Source organism: Trachurus trachurus, assembly GCF_905171665.1.
Source record: "Trachurus trachurus genome assembly, chromosome: 10".
Classification (NCBI taxonomy): domain Eukaryota; kingdom Metazoa; phylum Chordata; class Actinopteri; order Carangiformes; family Carangidae; genus Trachurus; species Trachurus trachurus.
In genome coordinates this window covers 15,020,353-15,039,042 of record NC_139894.1, presented here as the reverse complement: position 1 = coordinate 15,039,042, position 18,690 = coordinate 15,020,353, and the positions used below count along the sequence as shown (strand labels likewise).

The 18,690-nt window shown below is 41.0% G+C and overlaps 1 protein-coding gene across 2 annotated transcripts; it reads right to left on the bottom strand.

The window, feature by feature from the left end:
- Positions 1-4: 4 nt before the first annotated feature.
- fhl1a (four and a half LIM domains 1a) lies at positions 5-12,984 on the bottom strand. 2 transcript variants are annotated; one of them, XM_083981344.1, is made up of 6 exons: positions 12,845-12,984; positions 3,380-3,561; positions 2,314-2,491; positions 1,211-1,380; positions 844-1,030; positions 5-694 (listed from the first exon to the last, which is right to left on the bottom strand). In XM_083981344.1, exons 2-6 carry the CDS (start codon positions 3,533-3,535, stop codon positions 540-542), a joined length of 846 nt encoding a protein of 281 aa, XP_083837470.1. In that variant the 5' UTR covers positions 3,536-3,561; positions 12,845-12,984; the 3' UTR covers positions 5-539. The 2 variants fall into 2 exon arrangements, with proteins under 2 accessions (XP_083837470.1, XP_083837469.1); XM_083981343.1 differs by lacking the exon at positions 12,845-12,984 and adding an exon at positions 6,298-6,406.
- Between the last annotated feature and the right edge of the window lie 5,706 nt (positions 12,985-18,690).

Genomic DNA, 18,690 nt, shown 5'->3' with positions numbered 1-18,690 from the left:
GATCTTCACTCATCAAGTCTTCAATACACAAGCACTTTGTATTTCAGCATCAATCTCAAAAAACCCTAATTTGTATTTTAATTTCACTCTCTAACCATTTTCAAAAACTCTCATAATCCATTCAGGCATTCAGAGACTACACAGATTATTAATCAAAGCAGGTATGTATGAGCAGCGGTATGCATGAAAGATTCCAGTAAGGCACTGAAAAGGAGACTAAGAATATGAATCTCATCCCACACAACAAAGTCTGTTGTCATGTTAGTATCCAAACCCTGACACTAAAACAAGTCGCAGTTATGTATATGTAGATTAATGATTCAAGCTTGTGCATATTAAGTTGAAAGAACTCCTAATCTGTTAACTTCTTAAAGAAAAGCTTCACCAAAATCGTGCAACTTAATTTGAAGGCCGCAAATTTTTTTAGGCTTTAAAATCCCAAATGTTTGTTTAAATGTATGCAATAATATGTTATTTTTGCAAAGTAACCTAACCAGTTTTGGTATAATTCCACTTTAAACTGTTGATGATCATGCACTTCACAGCTTCTTAGCACAGTCGGGGCAGTAGATCTGTTCTGCATTGATGACGAAGCGCTTGTTGGCCAGAGAGAGGCTGCACTTCTTGCAGTTGAAGCAGTACTCGTGCCAGGAGAAGCCCTCGTAGTTCACCACGTTGGTGCCATGGCCGAACCCTGCAGAGACGGAGACAGACAGGAGGACAAATGTCAGTCTAGAACAAGGTACGTCGTCATTCTTCATTCAGCTGTGCAGGACACACCCAGAAGAAGAAAAGAAACTACAGAAGTATTTTTCTAACTGTTCTGTGTTCATGTGTGCTGACCTGTGATGGGGTTCTTGCAGCCGTTGCACTTCTTGGCCACATCTGTCTTGTAGCAGTCCACGCAGTAAACGTCATTCTCAAAGGAGGTGAAGCGAGCTGACGCCAGAGATTTACGGCAGGTTTTGCACACGAAACACTCAGAGTGCCATGGCTGGTCCTGGTAGCTGATCCCTCCAGAGGTGATGGGCTTAGAGTGGAGACGGGGACACACTTTGGTCATTACCCTTAAACACAACAGAGCTGGAAGGTCGCTCACTGTAAAGTCACCTGGTGATGCATGAGCCCTTTCTCACCAACACACAGCAACAAACTTAAACTGATGAATGTTTTTCCTGTCACAAAACAGAGGTTGACTCGGTGCCTGTACCTGCTTGCAGTGGAAGCATTTCTTGGCAAACTTCTTGTCATGGCAGGGAGCACAGTAGATGTCGTCACCCTTGTTCAGGAAACTCTGCGTGCGGATCGGCTGCTTGCATTCAAAGCAGGTGAAGCAGTCCTCGTGCCACACCTTGTTCTTGTACTCCACGTTCTTGTCTCCTGAAGCACAAAACCCAAAATAAAGCCAAGCAGTTCAACTCAGAGTTAAGAGACTATTCAGTTTGTCACACACAGTGTAGTTTCTAACTCCATTGTGCTTATTCAAAGGTAGTGCTATGGCGTCCAACACAATCTATTTTGTATCCACCTCTTCCTTGGAGTTTTGTGTTGATAATATAGATACATTTTTAAAGATCAGGCTATTTTATGATTCCTTCAGTACATCAAATGCGCATCCTTGTCCTGTTGGTGCCACTGAGATGTTGACAAGGATTTAAAATAAAAATCTTTGGGTTTTTAGAAAGGTTTGCTGCCACATCATTAGTCTGTAACAACAAGTGACCTGTGTGGCACAAATGAGGAAACTGGCTATTCTCAGAGCTGCTAATAATAACCTCCGTTCATGTAGCACTTGATTAAATTACACAGTGCTGTATATAGAAAATCAATACCAAAGGGAGGTCGCATCAGAGGTCAGGTGAAGCAAAATGGCATTACAAGAAAAAATAGATGGAACATCGAAGCTTGATGAGTGCAAAAAGTGTTTTCTGAATCAACAACAAAGCTTTAAACACTTACATATATTATTTATTAATAAAATCCTGCTCTAAAACTCAGCTAATCTGCCTCATCAAAAATATGTGGGTGCTTCTGAATCGTGGGCACTATCTGACAACAAAAGCAACAAAATCGCTATCAATTTTCAAATTTAAATCAGGATTGGATTGAATAAAAAAAAAACTATTGGCATACACATGATGTGTGTGGGACATTGTGCTTGCTCCGACTTAAAGCTGTAAAAAGGTCACAGATGAAAACATTAATACAGCGATCTCTGTTCAAACTTTGGCAGGAAATTGTTAGCTCTCATAGGCCTACAGCAATAAAGCAGTGGAGAAAAACTGGTTTTCAGGGTCTTGAGAACAAACCCACCTGGCATGACCACCTTGTAGCAGCCCTGGCACCGGTTGCCATCTTCCCTGGAGCCGCACTTGCCACACATAATCTTGCCATCATCTCTCGCACTGAACGGCTCACTGGCCAGGGGCTTGTAGCACTTGGCGCAGCGGAAACAGTCCTCGTGCCAGTAGCGGTTCTTATGGTGCAGCTCCTGAGGGGAGGGGGGACACAGGAGGTGCAGGGTGAGCAGCAGAGGAGTGCTTGGTGTAAACCCTCATTAAAGTGGAGGCTTGTTTTCTCCTCGTGCGGATGAAGACTCAGGGGCCAGACTACAGAACAAGCCCATGTGGTGGCTATTACAGTGGAGATGAAGTGAGCTGGGATGTGGTGAGCCATGAAGTTAGGGGTGGAGGGGTTTGTGTGGAAATGCCACACAAAGCATTTAAGCCTCATTTGTAGTAATAACTAGCTTTTTCACACATTTAACTGACTGAGACTGAGTGGGGAGAGAGGTTTAGAGGCACAGGATGGTGAAGACTGAGAGCTCTCTGAACACAAACCCAGGTAGATTCACTCATTTATTTCAGTCACTCTCTTGTTAGCTTAAGATTCATATTAGTATTTTCTTTTGTCATGGGATTGGTGGTTGAATTACACTTAAGTCTTGGATCTATATTGTATCTTTTTGATCATATTTTGCAAGTATGTCTCAGTTTAAGAAAATGTTTAAAAAAGAAAAGATAAGCGTCTACAAAAAAGAAGGAGAAAGAGAAAAAGAAGGGAAAAAAGAAAAGATAGATAGACGAGTGGTGTCCACTGCTATTTTGTTTGTTTTCTTGTCACTATTATGTTCATCATCTTTAATATTTTGAAATAGAGTATAATATTGGTGTTGAAGTAAGCCAATGTAATTATAACAACAGAGAGGGGCAGGTACTATACGTTTTCTTCATCCTGCTCCTTTTCATTCATGGTGACAATCTGTACATTATGTAAATATGTGCAACCATGTGTAGAATGTATACCATGAATGGAATAAATCAAAAATGAAATGAAATGTACAGTTTCACCATACCTGGCCTGGCCCTCAACGACTCACCTTTGAATCAGCACCAATGGGGCGCCTGCACTCTGCACAGGTGTTGGCACAGAGCTTCTCAAAGCACTTGGTGCACACATGTTTGTCGTCCTTCTTCACATACTTCTTCCCCTGCAGGTTGTCGCGGCAGTAGTAGCAGTCGAAGCGGTCGGTCATGGTGGAGGTGAGGTAACTCCTGGGACCTGTGGAGACACCAGAGGCTGTGAGACCCACAGAGTTTCTGTCCTCCCGTTGTGACTGGTGGTTTTCCCAACAGACACCAGATGGGGACAGTGTTGCCTTTAATAACACACCCAATGTATTAGTGAACAACTCAAGTCAGTTCAGCCACAAATAATATATTTTATTTATACGGTTAAGCACTTTAATTTAATATAGTTGAGTCAAAGTGCTTTACAGTGTGGGGTGGAAAAATAGAACAAAAGAAGCGAGGAACAAAGTTCAGGATGTGCAGAAGCAAATCCCACACATTTATGACGATAGAGTGGTGAAGAGCAGAACGATGCCTGAGGCGGGTGCTGCTCTGTCCTCATCTGACCTCACAATGCAAAACAAATGTATGTAGAAACTGGACAAAGTCTGCCGTGGAGGAAGCATGTTTTATGCTTTTTCTGTTTTCCCACTAGGATGCAGTGGGATGCACCTCGAACGGCAGCATACCAAACTGATGAGGGAAGTGAGAGTGATGTAAAAAAAAAAAAAAAAAAAGGAAGAAAAAGAAAAACAAGCCTCTTTTTTTATCAAGTGCTCCCTGGAAAGCTTTGCTCATATTTTTAGATAGTCTGGCTCATTCCCCTCACCTCCCACCTCGAACACCTCCAACCACCCTCCCCCCCCCCCACCTGAGTCTGGGCCCACGCTCTCCTCTGTTGTCTACATTCGGAGCAGGATTTTTTATTGGCTCTCTCACTGTAAACGGAGTTGCCTTTGCTTCTTCATTCATCAACATTCCTGCTCTCCCATCACAGGCGGCGTCGGCGTCCACTGGGAGTGGACTGAGCCGTTTCCTGGAACAACTGTGTGCAGGGTGGAGTGTGTGGACATATTAAGCCTTATCTACATCACTTTGGATGTCAGAATGAGCAGCTGAACATTGTTTGAACTTGAGCAAAAGTGATTTATTCAGTGTGGCACATATCATTTTAATCCGGTCAGTACAACACGAGCGATGGAGGAAACAATGGGTGGAATGGCATTTTGTCCTAGTAACCATAGGAACAAGGGAAATATTTATGAAAGGGGACTGTAGCTATTTGTGTGGAAAGACACGAGCCCCCCCAGAGTGAGGTATGTAGCCCCCACTGTGTGTCTGTGGATGGAGAGATGGGAGCAGGGCTTTGGGAGGAAGAGAGAACTATCTGCAGCTGTGCAGCAGGGATAAAGACCACACTGAGCCAAGACACACACCACCTCACCCCTACCAACTCCACTTACCGACTGTGACACACAGTGTGTCATGTCAAATCACACACACAACACAAACACACACAGTCATTGGTGAGCAGCGATCTATTTTAGACCTGTATTTAAAGTGCATTGACCTTCCAGAGGGGACTAATGGAGAAGGATGCAGAGTGATGACTACTGGGACTGTTATTGTGGTTCCAGTTGAGATGTGTCCAGAACTTTAATCTTTTGTTACCAACAGTGTGACAGCTGCTCCCGGTCAAACGGGTGTGGTATGCACTGACACTCGGCTGCGGAGGGAGAGGAGTACAGCACTGTGGTCTCTTTAGGGACCAGTCCTTTAGATGAAAAGGTCAGAGTGAGACCAGTTTGAGAGGTGAGTCAGAGACTGGATAGAGGGGATCATAGGCAGGATGACCCAGAGAGCAGCCAACATCTATACTCCTAAAACCTTTTGTGCTGTACCTACAGCACGTTCTCTTAAAAGTACATCCTCTTACAAAATCTGGTCTTTTCCTTTTTTTTTTTTTTTTACCTAATCACATCTCATTTTCACGGTACTACACAGAAAAAGGGGAATGAGTACAGTTCAAATCCTCGGCTCGGACAGACTGTTCTTTTGCCCCCTTTCATGCATCAAGAGATGAGAAAAGGAGGCGAGCTCCCACAGATTTCTACCACATGATGCTACTTTTACTACCATCCCTCTCTCCATTAGCTGCTATACTGAGGGCCTGCAGCCACTCCCAGCTGAGGGAGGATTGCCTGTCTCTCAGAGCACATAACAACAGGAAAATTACACCCACATTTACACCTATGGGCAATTAAGAAGCATGATTTCACCAGGTTAAAATGCAGAACTGAAATGCCCTTAGGTGACAGTGCAAACCACTGATCCACTATGCCACCGCTTTATTACCATCACTATCATCTCATTTCCATATAATTTCCCATAACCTGAGTTAAATAATGAGTAAAAGGTTTGGGTTTAAATATACCCTCAACTTCATCTGCTCATTAAAATGAACTTAATCTGACAAATAACAAGGTGGTTTAGTTTGATCAAAATGAAAAAGAATAAATCTGAAGCAGTGTATCAATATAAACTCAATTTGATCCAATGCAATCCAATAATAATCCCTGATAAGATCAATAAAACATCAACAAAATCTCAAAAAACCTGTGCAAGTGTTTGAACTGACAAACCTTTGCACCACTGAAGTCATGAGTTCATTATAAACAACCAGATAAACTGAAAGCAGCATTTCCTTTCTAGGTAGAGAAAGTCCTCCTGCTGCTCAAGCTAAATAAACCATTTAAAATCCACTGGACTTTCTGTAAGCGCACTGTTGAAAAAGGTGAAAACAGCTGTTTTCCAAAGCTCATAAAAGACAGTGGCAATATGTCAAACATCCTTTTGTAAATTGAATTTAAATCCAAGAAAATGTTTTTTTTTTTTTTTTTATGGTTACAAAAAATAATAATAATGATAATAAGTTCTTATTTTTTACCTGAGTGCTTGTAGAAAGTCATGTTTGCTTCTAGTCAGGAGGAGAAAGACAACTCAAGGACAGGAGGAGACAGTAGCATCCACAGAAGGCCAAACCCAGAGACCATACGCCCTTCACCAACTTATGGGGGGCTGTATATACCCCTCTGTGACCCACACGCACCCCCAAACCCACACCCAAATCCAACCTTCGGCCCCATCTGTCCTTTTTAGGGTATGCATTAGAGAACACAGCAGTTGAAAGAGATTATGATGCTGAGGGAATAGATTAGGTGAGAATGGATTCCTCTGTTGTAACATCAGAAAGTAAAAAAAAGAAAAAGAAAAAACACAGTGTGAACATTTTGAGCCATGGCCATGACAGATAAAAGATACTCCCACTGCCCTGTTTGTAACAGTGTTCACAACACGTACAGATGACATGTAGGATCACTTAACATCACAACTGTAAAGGATGACTCACAAGAGGAGCAAGTTAATGAGCGAAGCTGCGGAGAGACAAAGAGCAGTCGAGTGTTACGTGAGTGTTGTTTTTCTTCTTATATCTTACTGTGTGTGTGTGTGTGTGTGTGTGTGTGTGTGTGTGTGTGTATACATATATACAACTGTACAACACATATTCCAGACAGTGGTGTGCTGAAAACTAAACTGCAGAGTAGTACTTGTTTTTCCCCTCTCTGTTAACTTGGTGATGTTTATTCTAAGACAGAATATTTTCTTTTTAAGGCCCAAGGAAACATTCAGTGCATTCCTGATAAGAAAAAAAGAGAACAGCAAGAAAAAGAAAAGAAAAAAAGGACTCGAACAGTGAAAAAAAGTGCTGTCACCCAAAGACAGAAATCTACTCGGATACAAAATCGCTACTGATAAACATTCCTGAACTTAGCTGTTCACAGGTCATGTGAACCAGAGTCTTTGGGGCTTTAAAATCTGACTGAAAATCACAGGTATTTTTTTAAATGCCATTAACACCTCATTAAAAGACTTATCAGGCCACTGGGGGCAGCAAAAACAAGCTGTGAACACAACATTCAACATTCACTTGTGATTACATGTTGAGGTGATTTGGTGAATGGCCTATTTTACCATCATTACAGCATTAGCATAATTTTAGAGTTGTGCCTCTGGCCACTTGACGGATTGTAAGTTTAACAATCTCCCTCTTTTAGCTCTGTCTTTGGACTCCACCATCTTTTGCAGAGAAATATTTGGTTCTTTAGCAGCTAAATGCTGCAATATGTTCACCAGCTGGTTGTTTACTGTGCCTGTCTGGCTCCTGTGGCCAACAGTGATGTCGTGAATGTAGTGAGTGTGAACCACAACAATGAAACTGTGCACCATATGAAATCAAAGCAAAGGGCTAAATGCTAACAAGCAATGTGGTGACCATGAGTGATGCTCACCACATTATACATAGTCATCAGATTCACTTAGCATTTCATCACATTATTTCAATTATAGAGCTTTAGACTTGGTTATTATTATCTATACAGTAAAGCAAATGTTGCACTATAGATACCATAACTCTGTCTGGTTTTGGCCTTCAGAGTAAGATGGACATAAATACAGAAATATAGGATCATTATGTCAATGGGAGGAAACTCAAAACAACAACAAGGGACCATGACAGGGAATAAATAGTTTGTGAGACTCACTGTGAACTCAGTAACCTCAGTTAAAACAACAATACTTTACTTTCAGGGAGAGACTCATCTTTTTAACTATATTAAATACCCTTCTTCTTATATTAGACGCCCAACAAATCAGTACAGTGAGTTAGCTTGTGCTTGTTCTTGTGTGTGTGTGTGTTTGTGCTCAGTTGTTTAAATGGCATCTGGCAGTAATTACAAATTTGATTTGGTCCATTACCATCGAACACAACATTACATCTCTCCCTCTTTATAATCTATCACCCAATTGCTCTGAACCCACTCAGACTAATTAATGATGCAGGAAGGTGCCACAACTCCCAACCCACAAAAACCTTTCTATTAGATGAACATCTCTGTGTTACATCAGGATATTTGTTCTTCCTTCACAATGTCTTTACATACTCATTTAAATTAGATTGTTCTGGTTCCTAATGTTTTAATCGCTGACCAGACACTTTGATTTAAAATCTATTTATCCCTTTAACTGCTCTAGGGTTTGTTCCTCTCTCATCTCAGTTCATCTACAGTGTAGGATTGATGTGGATACTGACAACATTGACAATTATATGCTTGTCTGTATATGACATGGGAATAAAAGCTATATTCCCTCAGTTATCTGTGTACCTGAAACGTATGAGTTATGAGAATTATAAAACTAAGAAAAAACTTGGCAATGAAATCCTAATATCTTAGTGAAGTGGTAAACAAAAGCACACCAATCTATCCACTTAAGAATATTTATTAAAAGTCTGCCAGACTATTGTAACCAGCACTTGTTTAAATAAACTGCAGGTCATGTTTGCTTATCCACTGTCTTCCTGTTTTGATATTCTGGCAGGCAGCACTAATATAAAGTACATCTGGCCTCTCACTGTGTCCTGCATTATCCACTGTCTCATCTGGTGATCTTGTTAACTCTACTAGAGACTGACAGACAATAAAGCTGGAATCCAGAGCTGACCTCCTACACCTGCCTTGTCCAAAGCCCACGCATTTAAGAGAACGAAAATAACTCCTGGTCATCTGGAAAAACTAATAAAAGTATGAACTGTTTTTTTGTTTTTGTTTTTCAAATAAAATAGGCTAATCAGTGGTTATTATGTAGCTGCTGATGTTACTATTTTGCCATTTTGCTATTCTGAGAGAAAACCAGCATCAAGGCTTTTAATCTGTTCATGGAAACAAACAGTAACACGCTCTCTCACGCACTTGCTTTTGAAACTCGGCTTATCATGAAAAGCAATGCATGTCGTGAATTGTTTGGTAGGTGTTGCTTCCTGGCTGCAGGCCCGTCATCTATCACCTCTTTACATCTTAGATTTGAGGTTTGGCTGCGTATATAGAAACAGGAAATCTGACCTGTACTTCCTGAGTATATAAAAGCAAATACTTTAGGAACTAAGCTCCATGTAGCTCCTCAACTGTGGCTCTCAGTGTGTGTGTGTGTGTGTGTGACCCCTCGTCCTCGATGTCCATGTGTCTCAGTCACCCTCCAAATCCGGTTAGTGGGCAGACAGACCAGTGGCAGACTGAGCCACACTATCTCTGTCAGGGAAACAATGACTCACCATGTACACAGAGTAAAACACAGCAACAAGACACACACAGAGCTGTGTTACACCACAGACAGGCACACGGTCAGTTAGCAGCCCGAGAAACGTGGGTGTGGCTCCAAGACCCAGACACACTGAGGTCAAATGTGGACAAAAGGCCATGAGTGGAGCTCTATCAACACAGTAATACTCCCCTGTTGGACGGATACGACTTCGATAGGAGGGTTGCCAACACACAAACACACACATACACACACACACACACACGCACACTTTCAGATAAAGCCCTCTCTGTAGGGCAGCAGCACTCCAGCTCTCACTGGTCTCACATGACTCGAGCCTCAACACTGAGCAATATGTTACAGAGAAGAAGAAATTGTGCAATTGTGCGCTTGACTATCGGCTCAATATTTCAGTGATGCACGTAAACCAACACAAGCCATAAAGTGTTCACGGACAGTGCACGTCAGTCTCTGCAACACGAGGTTTTTCTCAAGACTTGCATCAGTCACCCCTCAGGGAGTCAGTGTGATGAAGTTACGATTTCTGTTTGTACATAAAAAAATATATTTTAAAACAAAAAGACATAAGTTTTTGCCTTTTTTTCTTTTCTTTTTCAAAATCTTATTGCCTTTACCCTCTCACTGTGGACCGGCAGATGGTCTCAGTTACTTAACACATGTCGTCATTATCACTTCTCCCTCCATCTTAGACTGAGCTGGGGCAGTTTTATCATGAAACAAAGGTGAACATAAGAGGACACATACGATCTGAGATATTGTGCACAAAACAGGTTATAGGCCCCAAGAAGGAATTTGTTCTAGAGCCGCATGTGTTGCATGTAAAGTAGTTGAATTTAGCTCAACCTTGACCAGAAATATCTTAATAAAATAACAGTTTTTATAATACATACTTTTATATTTAATATTTGTATAATGTGTCTGTCTATTGGTGAAAACATTCGAATTTTTTATGTATTGTACATAACTTTATTTGTACATTGTTAAGAGAAAGCTGACTTAGAAGTGCTGATGTGGGGCTTTCACTCCATCTCTCATATTTCCATTGTAAATTGCACAAAGACTAGTTTAGATAAAGTGCCTTGACATGTCAATGGCTGTATTCTAACACACATTATACTTTTGTGTCAGTCTCACAGAAGACTGAAAGGACACCAGGAGTAAAAAAAAAAAAATGCTGTTAATACTCTGGTGCACATAAAATAGAAATAAAGAGTAAAGTAATGCTTTTATTTAACAATCTGAAATCATGAACTTGCTTCCTCTCTTACAGACTGTTCACTATTATGGCTCTGGCACTTTCCTCATGTCTTTTATACACAAATTAACCATGTGCTTTTCAGCCGAGGCTTCATGACTGTGGAGCGGAGACAGGAGACAGGACAGCAGCCGAGGACAAGTGGCTCAATATTCACTGGCGAGGATATTGCCACCACTTAGCTGGCTGCAGCCCACACAGACAAACAAGCAGCATTGCCTATTTAGGAGTCTGAGCAGAGCTGGTGAGTGTGCTGTTTCATGTGTTTCATCAAGTCGGTCTCTCTCTCCCTCTCATACTGTCTCTTGGCTCCATTTGCAAGCATAAAAGAAATGATGAAACGCTCCTCTCAACAAAAGCTCCCAGTCGCCTCAGCGTGGTAAATATCCTGCTGCGGGCCTGATGCAGAGGAGACCTCACAGACACTGGCGTACAACAGCTTCATTGAGCGTTGATATAAATTATACACCACCGCATACCGGGCTTTATGAATGAATCATCTCTAACTGTGCTGTTGGATTTGTACAGTCCCTTTGTGCAGATTTAACATCAGAATTTAAAAATAAAAGCTCATTATAGCTTTAAAAGTGATTTATATATTGCCCCATGAAAGGAAATGAAGCACTAGAGAGAGAGCAGTCTTTTCAAGTTGAAAGTGGGTTAATTTATGTCTCAGAAAAGTACAAAGTTTTTATGGCTTCTGAAGGATGGTGAAGTCATACTGGAGCCACAAGGAGGTCCAGTGTGCCAGAGAAAGAAATCGTAATCTCCAGGTCTCTTTAATGACATCATGCATTTGGTTTGGCAGCCGCCCAAACCCAAAGGGAGGAGAGGGTACAATGACGCATGTTTTTAACAGTTTCTCATGGTACCTATGGGCTCTGTTGTCCTTAATACAGATTCAAGCATCACTGCAGAACAATAATATCATTACACCCCATTTCATCTGTAAGATAAATAGACCTGGTGCAACAGTTTTGCAGCTACTACCTTTGAGCCAGAGCTTTTCACAAAAAAGTAAACAGCGTATAATCCCATTCCAGTATGATGATGTCCTCACATGACCATAGAGTTAAATCAGGTCACAGTGACACATGAAACTTTACATCACACTCTTCCTCAGTATTACAGAGCTATTGCACTGGCTTAGATTACAGTGGGACGACACAAAGCCGACCTCCTGCAGATATACCTATAGATGATTTATTGAAGGCTTTTATTTTATTTTATTTCAGGACTCTAGTGCACTATGATCATAATGGATGAGTTATTGGTTGAGTTGAAAGAACTGAAGCAATAGTAGCAGCACCACAAAGTCATACTTCAAACCTTTAGATTTATATTTCTATATGACATCATTATTTTTGATGTATTATCTTTTAAACACTACTTAAACTAACTTTAACTTCATTATATAAGTGATGATACATCTGTAATGTATCTTCATGGACTCCAGGGACAAAACATCTCACTTTCACTCACTTTATGGACTTGTTGCATGCTAATGAAGGTTGTACCTTGTGTATCACTTTTGCAACATTTCCAGCGGAGTACAATGTATAAAGTCATGGAAATAGACATTGTGAGGTTAATCATTTAGTTTTAAAGTTGAAAGGTAACTGCTTAACACAAACAAATGAAACAAAGAGAAACAAAGAGAAACAACAGCACATGAAGATATGATGGCAAAAATAGAGGTGAAGACAGATAGACAGCACTACATACGGTGCCAAATTACGCGCGACACCTGATGCGCGGCGCGTAGCCCAGTGTCCAGCCTCAGAGCGCTCAGGTGCACTTAAAAAATGTGTCGCACTTATTTCAGTAGGCTAGTTTTTAGTGAATTAGATAGTTGAGTCTTTGTGTGTAACTGTCTCATATCGGCAATCTCACTCCGGATACACAACAGCTGCAATTGCGCATCTGGCTGATCTACAGCTCTAAAGTGAACCACGCAGCAGCCTTCACCCTCTCTGTCGCGCTGTTATAATACCTGTTTCTAATGTCACCTGAAGAGATCCACCTGCATTAAGGAGAGTTGATCACCACTCCGGTTTGGACTCACCTCTCAAAGCGAACAGATGAAGCGTCTCTCGCTCGACACCAGCAGCTGTGTGTATGTGCGTCTGTGTGTGCGTGCGTGCGTCCGGTGGGTTTGGCCGAGAGGTAAAATCTGAGGAGGCACCACAGCTTTAAAGGACAGAGAGAGCAGAGAAGAAAAAAAAACCACACACACACAGGACATGAGCCAAACCTCTGTAAACGCTCATAAACAATGACCTCAACTAGGAATTTACAAGCTCTCCTAGTGGAGCTCCCATTGGCCCCAAACTTTTCGGCATTGTGAGACTTTAAAATGACCTTTTTGTGTGTGTGAGGCAGGTAGAGAAAGTTCTGCACTGTTTTTTTTTTTTTTTTTTTTTTTTTAATTCTCCTGCAATTATTTGTGTGTTTCTGCCTTTCCAAAATAAAGACTGCTGTTGTTAAGTTGTCACATTTTTTTTGTCCAACTTCTGTATTAGCCTCACTCATCTCCTTGTTTGGTAGTGAATAGAGGAATTACATCAAGATGACTCATTCTTAACCCAAAGTAAATAGGCTACGTGCAGCTTGTAAACTTAACGCTCCAAGTTAATCCATTATAATTACAAATGCATGATTAAATGCCCAAAAGTTGGCCCTGTTATATAACACAGATGCCATCTCTTATTACATAAGGAGTGTCACTGAGACTAAACAGTGAGGCCATTTGCTTTATTGTCTGCACTAAATCCAAAGTTTATCCATTCTCAGATAATAAACCTATAACTCTCAGTCTATATTAGATGAGAGTGGGGACGCATTGACAGTGCAGGCAGGAAGAAGAAAGAGGAAGGAAGGGAGGGAGGATTTTATGGTTGTAAGGTCATGACTGTTGTGTTTAAGGTGTCAGGGTTACTAAAACATCAGGCCAACACGCACTGACAATAATGTATATCAGCACATGCATCTACTTGTAAGTAGGATTTCAGCTGGTAACTCATTATATGGCTGTAAACATGGGATCCATGTATGTGTGTATGTGTGTGTAAACATCTGGTATAAACATCAGCACCACCACTAAGTCTCTGTTGTTACATGAGATCAGTGTTGATGAGAGCCAATGGTCGTGACTGGAGATGTTTTACTGCACATTTGCAAGAGTAAAGGCAGGTTTCCATTTTATAAAAGCAGCATTTCACTAAACAAACATGACGCCAGTTACGGGATGAAGTCAAATGAACCAGAGGCTGCAACAAGGTACCGTCACTGGTTACTGAAATAGTCTGGTAACAAAAGAGTTTAGACACATTTTATTTGATTTAATATCAATATTGCATTTGGAATACACAAAATCTCATTACCGGGAAAAGTAATCACTGAAGAATTTGTCGTTATCAACAACATTGTTAACTGTGGTGACTTATTGGGAATCAAGTTAGAAGGCAAACAGTTTGGTTAAGAGAGAGAGAGAGAGAGAGAGAGAGAGAGAGAGAGAGAGAGAGAGAGAGAGAGAGAGAGTTAAGTGGCTCTTTAAAACTACTATTTCCTCCCTGGACAGTTGCTCCACTATACAGACATTCTTGAGCAGACTGGAGGGAGTTGTGTCCATATTAGGAACATGTTACCTGATATCTGGCACAAATCGAGCTGCGGGAGAAAAAATGCCATCAGTCTTGGCTGTGCAGGGTGTGGCTGTTCACATTAACACCATGAGTGAAATCTGCGATATTAAAAATGTTTTTTAGGATGTGAGAGGACTTTTTAAACTCATTTTTGGTAAAACTGAGTGACAAAATAGTGGGAAAACAGAAGAGATGAGAAGATGAGAATTGTACGGAGTATCTCATTTGGTGCTTCAGATAATAAACATAGCAGAAAAAAGAAGCCATGACAATTTAACCTCTTTCGCCTCACAAACCACAGAAAGCTCAACATATTAGGCCTCTGGTCCGTGAATGTTATCCAGACTTAACTGTTCTTCAGCATCTTTGATTCCAGTCATAACTCTGGCCTCAACCAATGCGGGAATAAAGCAAACAAAACAAGTTTTCTTTTCTTTTTCTCCTTCTTCACAGTCACTGGACTAAAGCTTGGCTACATTTTGTTCATTAGATTCTTGTGGTGAAAATGGAGTCAACTGCTTACCATTCAGATATGTAATCTTCTCTTAGAAACAACCAAAAAGGTAAGGAGTGACTAACCTGCTACAGAATGAGAACCAGCTGCAGCAGCGAGGTGGGGGTCTCGAGATGCTTTACTCAGACACAACCAGAAGATTTGGAGCTTTCAAACAATGTATAATTCGTCAAGGTTGTTACAAGAGTGAATCCAGCACAGACCAAAGTAGCTCTAACAAGGCCAATGTGTGCCACAGGTGGGACAGTGTCAGGGCTGCGGCTAGGAATTTTGGGCCCCCTGAAAAAAATACTGAAGTGGGCCCCTGCCCCCCTTTTATGTATTATCATTTTTTATTTATTTCAACCAGGGCAACGATGACAGTGAGTGACAGTAACAGACAACTTGTCCACATTCTGTAATACTTCTCCACTATGTCCCATGAAACTTTTAGTTTTCTTGTTTCTATTGTTATATCAGGCTGGGCCGTAAGGTACACCCCCGATATCTTCTGTATTTTGACCAGTAGGGTGAGCACCCTGTATTGATTCAGTAAAGGACAGTGCATTTTATTTTTTAACACAGGACCCAGTATTATTATCAGTATATTAATCATGTCCAATCATGTATTAAGCAATTCCTGTGTAATTACTGTGTTATGTCCCTGTAATAACAGATGCCCATGGGCCAAACCCAAGACTACACAGCCTAAGTTCTCTCCGAGGGGGACTGGGGCCGGTGGCTGCAATAAAAAAATTAATCAGTGGGATTTGATCGCCAGCCTCCCACTGGATGTGTCGAGGCTTCAGCTCCACATTCTATTATCTTACATCACACCTAATACTTAATAATAACGACACAAATCACAATTCATCGTGATTACAGCAAATACTCAAGCTCTTCTTCAACAGATCTTGTTGATCAAACAAGAACACACCTACCTCAAGCCTCCCAATCCAAAGTCATTGGCATTAGCCACTGAGCTACCCAGCTGGTTGTATTGATCTATCAAGCTGAATGTGATGATTAGGGACTCCTCTGACTCACCACTCACTCACACAAATGCACACGGACAGTTTGATAGTTCCCTCATGTCAGTGGTCAGAGAGAGAGAGAGAGATGATAATGTGTCTCTTTAGCTCTTGAGTTTAAGGTCATGGATTCAATCCCATGTTGATAGAGATCATACATTGTCAATGCCCCCAATGGCACACTCAACATTTCTGTGAGGAAATCTTTTACTTTGTAATGCAGTCCTGCATTTGGAGGATGGAAGCACCAGGAGTATAAATACAACCTGCAGTCTTTTTAAACTTGGATAGAATCTATCAACATTAGTAATAGCCCTTCACCTCCAATTGCCAGACGGTCGATCAGATCTACCCTGCTGGAAAATCCAGCTAGAACCAGTTCCAAACTATATTGGCCAGGTTATCGAGATCTCCAGAAGAAGAACTTGATTTGTTGATGAATAGATGGTGCTGTAACCAATAGCAGAACGCTTCACTTATGACTGACTGACCTTGTTCTGTATCATAGCTTTGAAGCAAGTTAAAGCGACACATGTAGTGTAAGATAATATATGATGAAACTGAGGGCTCACCCCAGGTGGCCAGAGAGGTCAGTGGGTAAAGCTATTGACTTTGGATAAAGAGGCTGGGGGTTCTGCTCTCACCGAAGCTCTTATATTCTGCACTCCTTGTCTACTACTGGCTGCTGTTGCTAAACCATTTTTAAGAGAATGCAGAGGATTATTGCTGGGAAAATAAAACATATTTCATGAATATTGTATATTTTGTGGCTTTGTTTTGGTGCCTATGCAGCATTAGTTTGAGTATTAGTCATGGTTAGCTATATGTAGGATAATTTAGTCATAGAAAGATTAGGCTACTGAGGGTTTTTGTGTTTCCTTCTGGCCTGTGGGCCTCCAGCATCACCTTCCTCCCCTATGCAACGGCCCTGGCTGGACAGTGTGTTCTCCTCGTGTGCTGTTTCTTTTGAATAATGTTTAGAGGCATGAAAGAACAAAAATATAGCAGCATTTCCCAGGTTAGGGATCACCATGCTTTATTTTTGGGATTAATCCTGATCAACATCAAGGCCACCCAGCCCAGCTGAGTTTGCTCCTCTGAAATATTTGAAGAGTTTTAGGAGCTTGTAGGCCTGGGCTACCTGTCATATTCCACAGCTATAAACCTGTGCTTCGCATAATAAGAAAATCCCCTCTAAGATTTATGCAACTCAAATCAAATCACTTCTGGCACTAATCTCATTTCACATTTCTCACGGATGATCTCCAAAGCTCGACAGCTGCATTCTTACCCAAATCAGACATCTGAAAAAAAAGGAAGGCAGGTAATGAGGAGGCCATTACAGCGAGGGCTTTAATCAAAAGCACAGGCTTCTATTTATTGACCGTTGCACGCACATGAACAGGTGAGAGTATATTTACACAGATGTAAACAGTCAGTACCTGCAACATAGAGGAAAAGAGGGAACGCAATGTCTCCCTCGTTCTCCTGCATACACACACACATCCGTATACACTTGCAGGCATTAACACACACGTACATTCACACGCACACACAGAATTTGCAGTATAAAGAGCGAGGGGACCGTCTGAAAACACAGAGCACAGCAGGCCTCTTTGGTCAGCTACTTCAGACAAGATTTCCAATGGACAAGGCCGATCACAAGTCACCACTCAGAGAACAGAGAGAGAAACATACTGGCAGAGCAGTAGGCAAATACCAAAACCTATAGGAGCTTTGTAGATTTCACTTTTTTTTAATGTGTCGGTTTGAAGAACAGTGGCACACAATTCTGCTTGTATATATTTTTCATTTTCTTTTTTGTTTCCAAAGAGTCCACCATCAGTAGAGGATGAATGATTCATGCTCTGAAGTAGACATGGCAACAGCATTTAAACAGCAAGGTGTTGCAAACATACATACTAAGTACCTGTTAAGTATTAAGATGGAACGACAGTATGAAAGGTCTGCCACTGCAATGTGGAAATTATTCTTTACAAAGGAACATCAATGAACAAACGTAATGTCTACTAAATATTACTTCACCATTCATTAAATTGACATGACATTGCTCATTTTTTCCACAACCTTCCAAAACATAAAGTAAATAATGATAATAACAATAAAAAAAAGCAGCGGTTAGATAAAACAAACATCATAGCAATAAAACAGCAAAACATTCTCAAAAGGACAAGTGCAAATCATTTAGTTGTTTTTTTTTTTACTTCATTGTTTCCCCTCTACAAAATAAAATTCAGCAATAACACAAACAAAAAGTATAAAATGGTGGAAAGAATAAATCATTTCCTGGAGCATGTGGTGTGAAGAGGCATGCCTGAATTAAAAAAAAAAAAAGAGTCAACACTTTCAATAAGAAGTTCCTGCACAGCAGAAGATAACTGTGGAAGGAAAAGCGATATCTCAAAGCCTGCTCTTCCTTCCACCTCTGTATCATCCCCAACGTACGAACCCACACACACAAACAAAGGCCTAACTATCCTTCCTCATCCTCCTTATTTCTCTTTCTTTCATCATCTGTTTCTCTCACTCACTCTTTTCTTCAACTCCATCCTCTTACAAACATTTTGCAAACACCCGTTTCTTTTTTTTTTTTTTTCCTTTGGGCTTACCAGGAGGGTAAACCACAAAACCGTTGTGTTCGTCACCAAGTGTTTCCTGGATTCTGTCCACATTAACACAACGTTGCCACGGTGACGTCCTATCATCGCTTCCTGTTAAACCC

What these genes read in the sequence shown, in the direction of transcription:
- fhl1a (XM_083981343.1), bottom strand. Translation starts at nt 6,319, where the DNA reads ATGACTTTCTACAAGCACTCAG. An exon ending in GACTTTCTACAAGCACTCAG is followed by an intron (nt 3,562 to 6,297) that starts GTAAAAAATAAG and finishes GTGTCTCCACAG; the next exon opens with GTCCCAGGAGTTACCTCACC. An exon ending in CCATTGGTGCTGATTCAAAG is followed by an intron (nt 2,492 to 3,379) that starts GTGAGTCGTTGA and finishes CCCTCCCCTCAG; the next exon opens with GAGCTGCACCATAAGAACCG.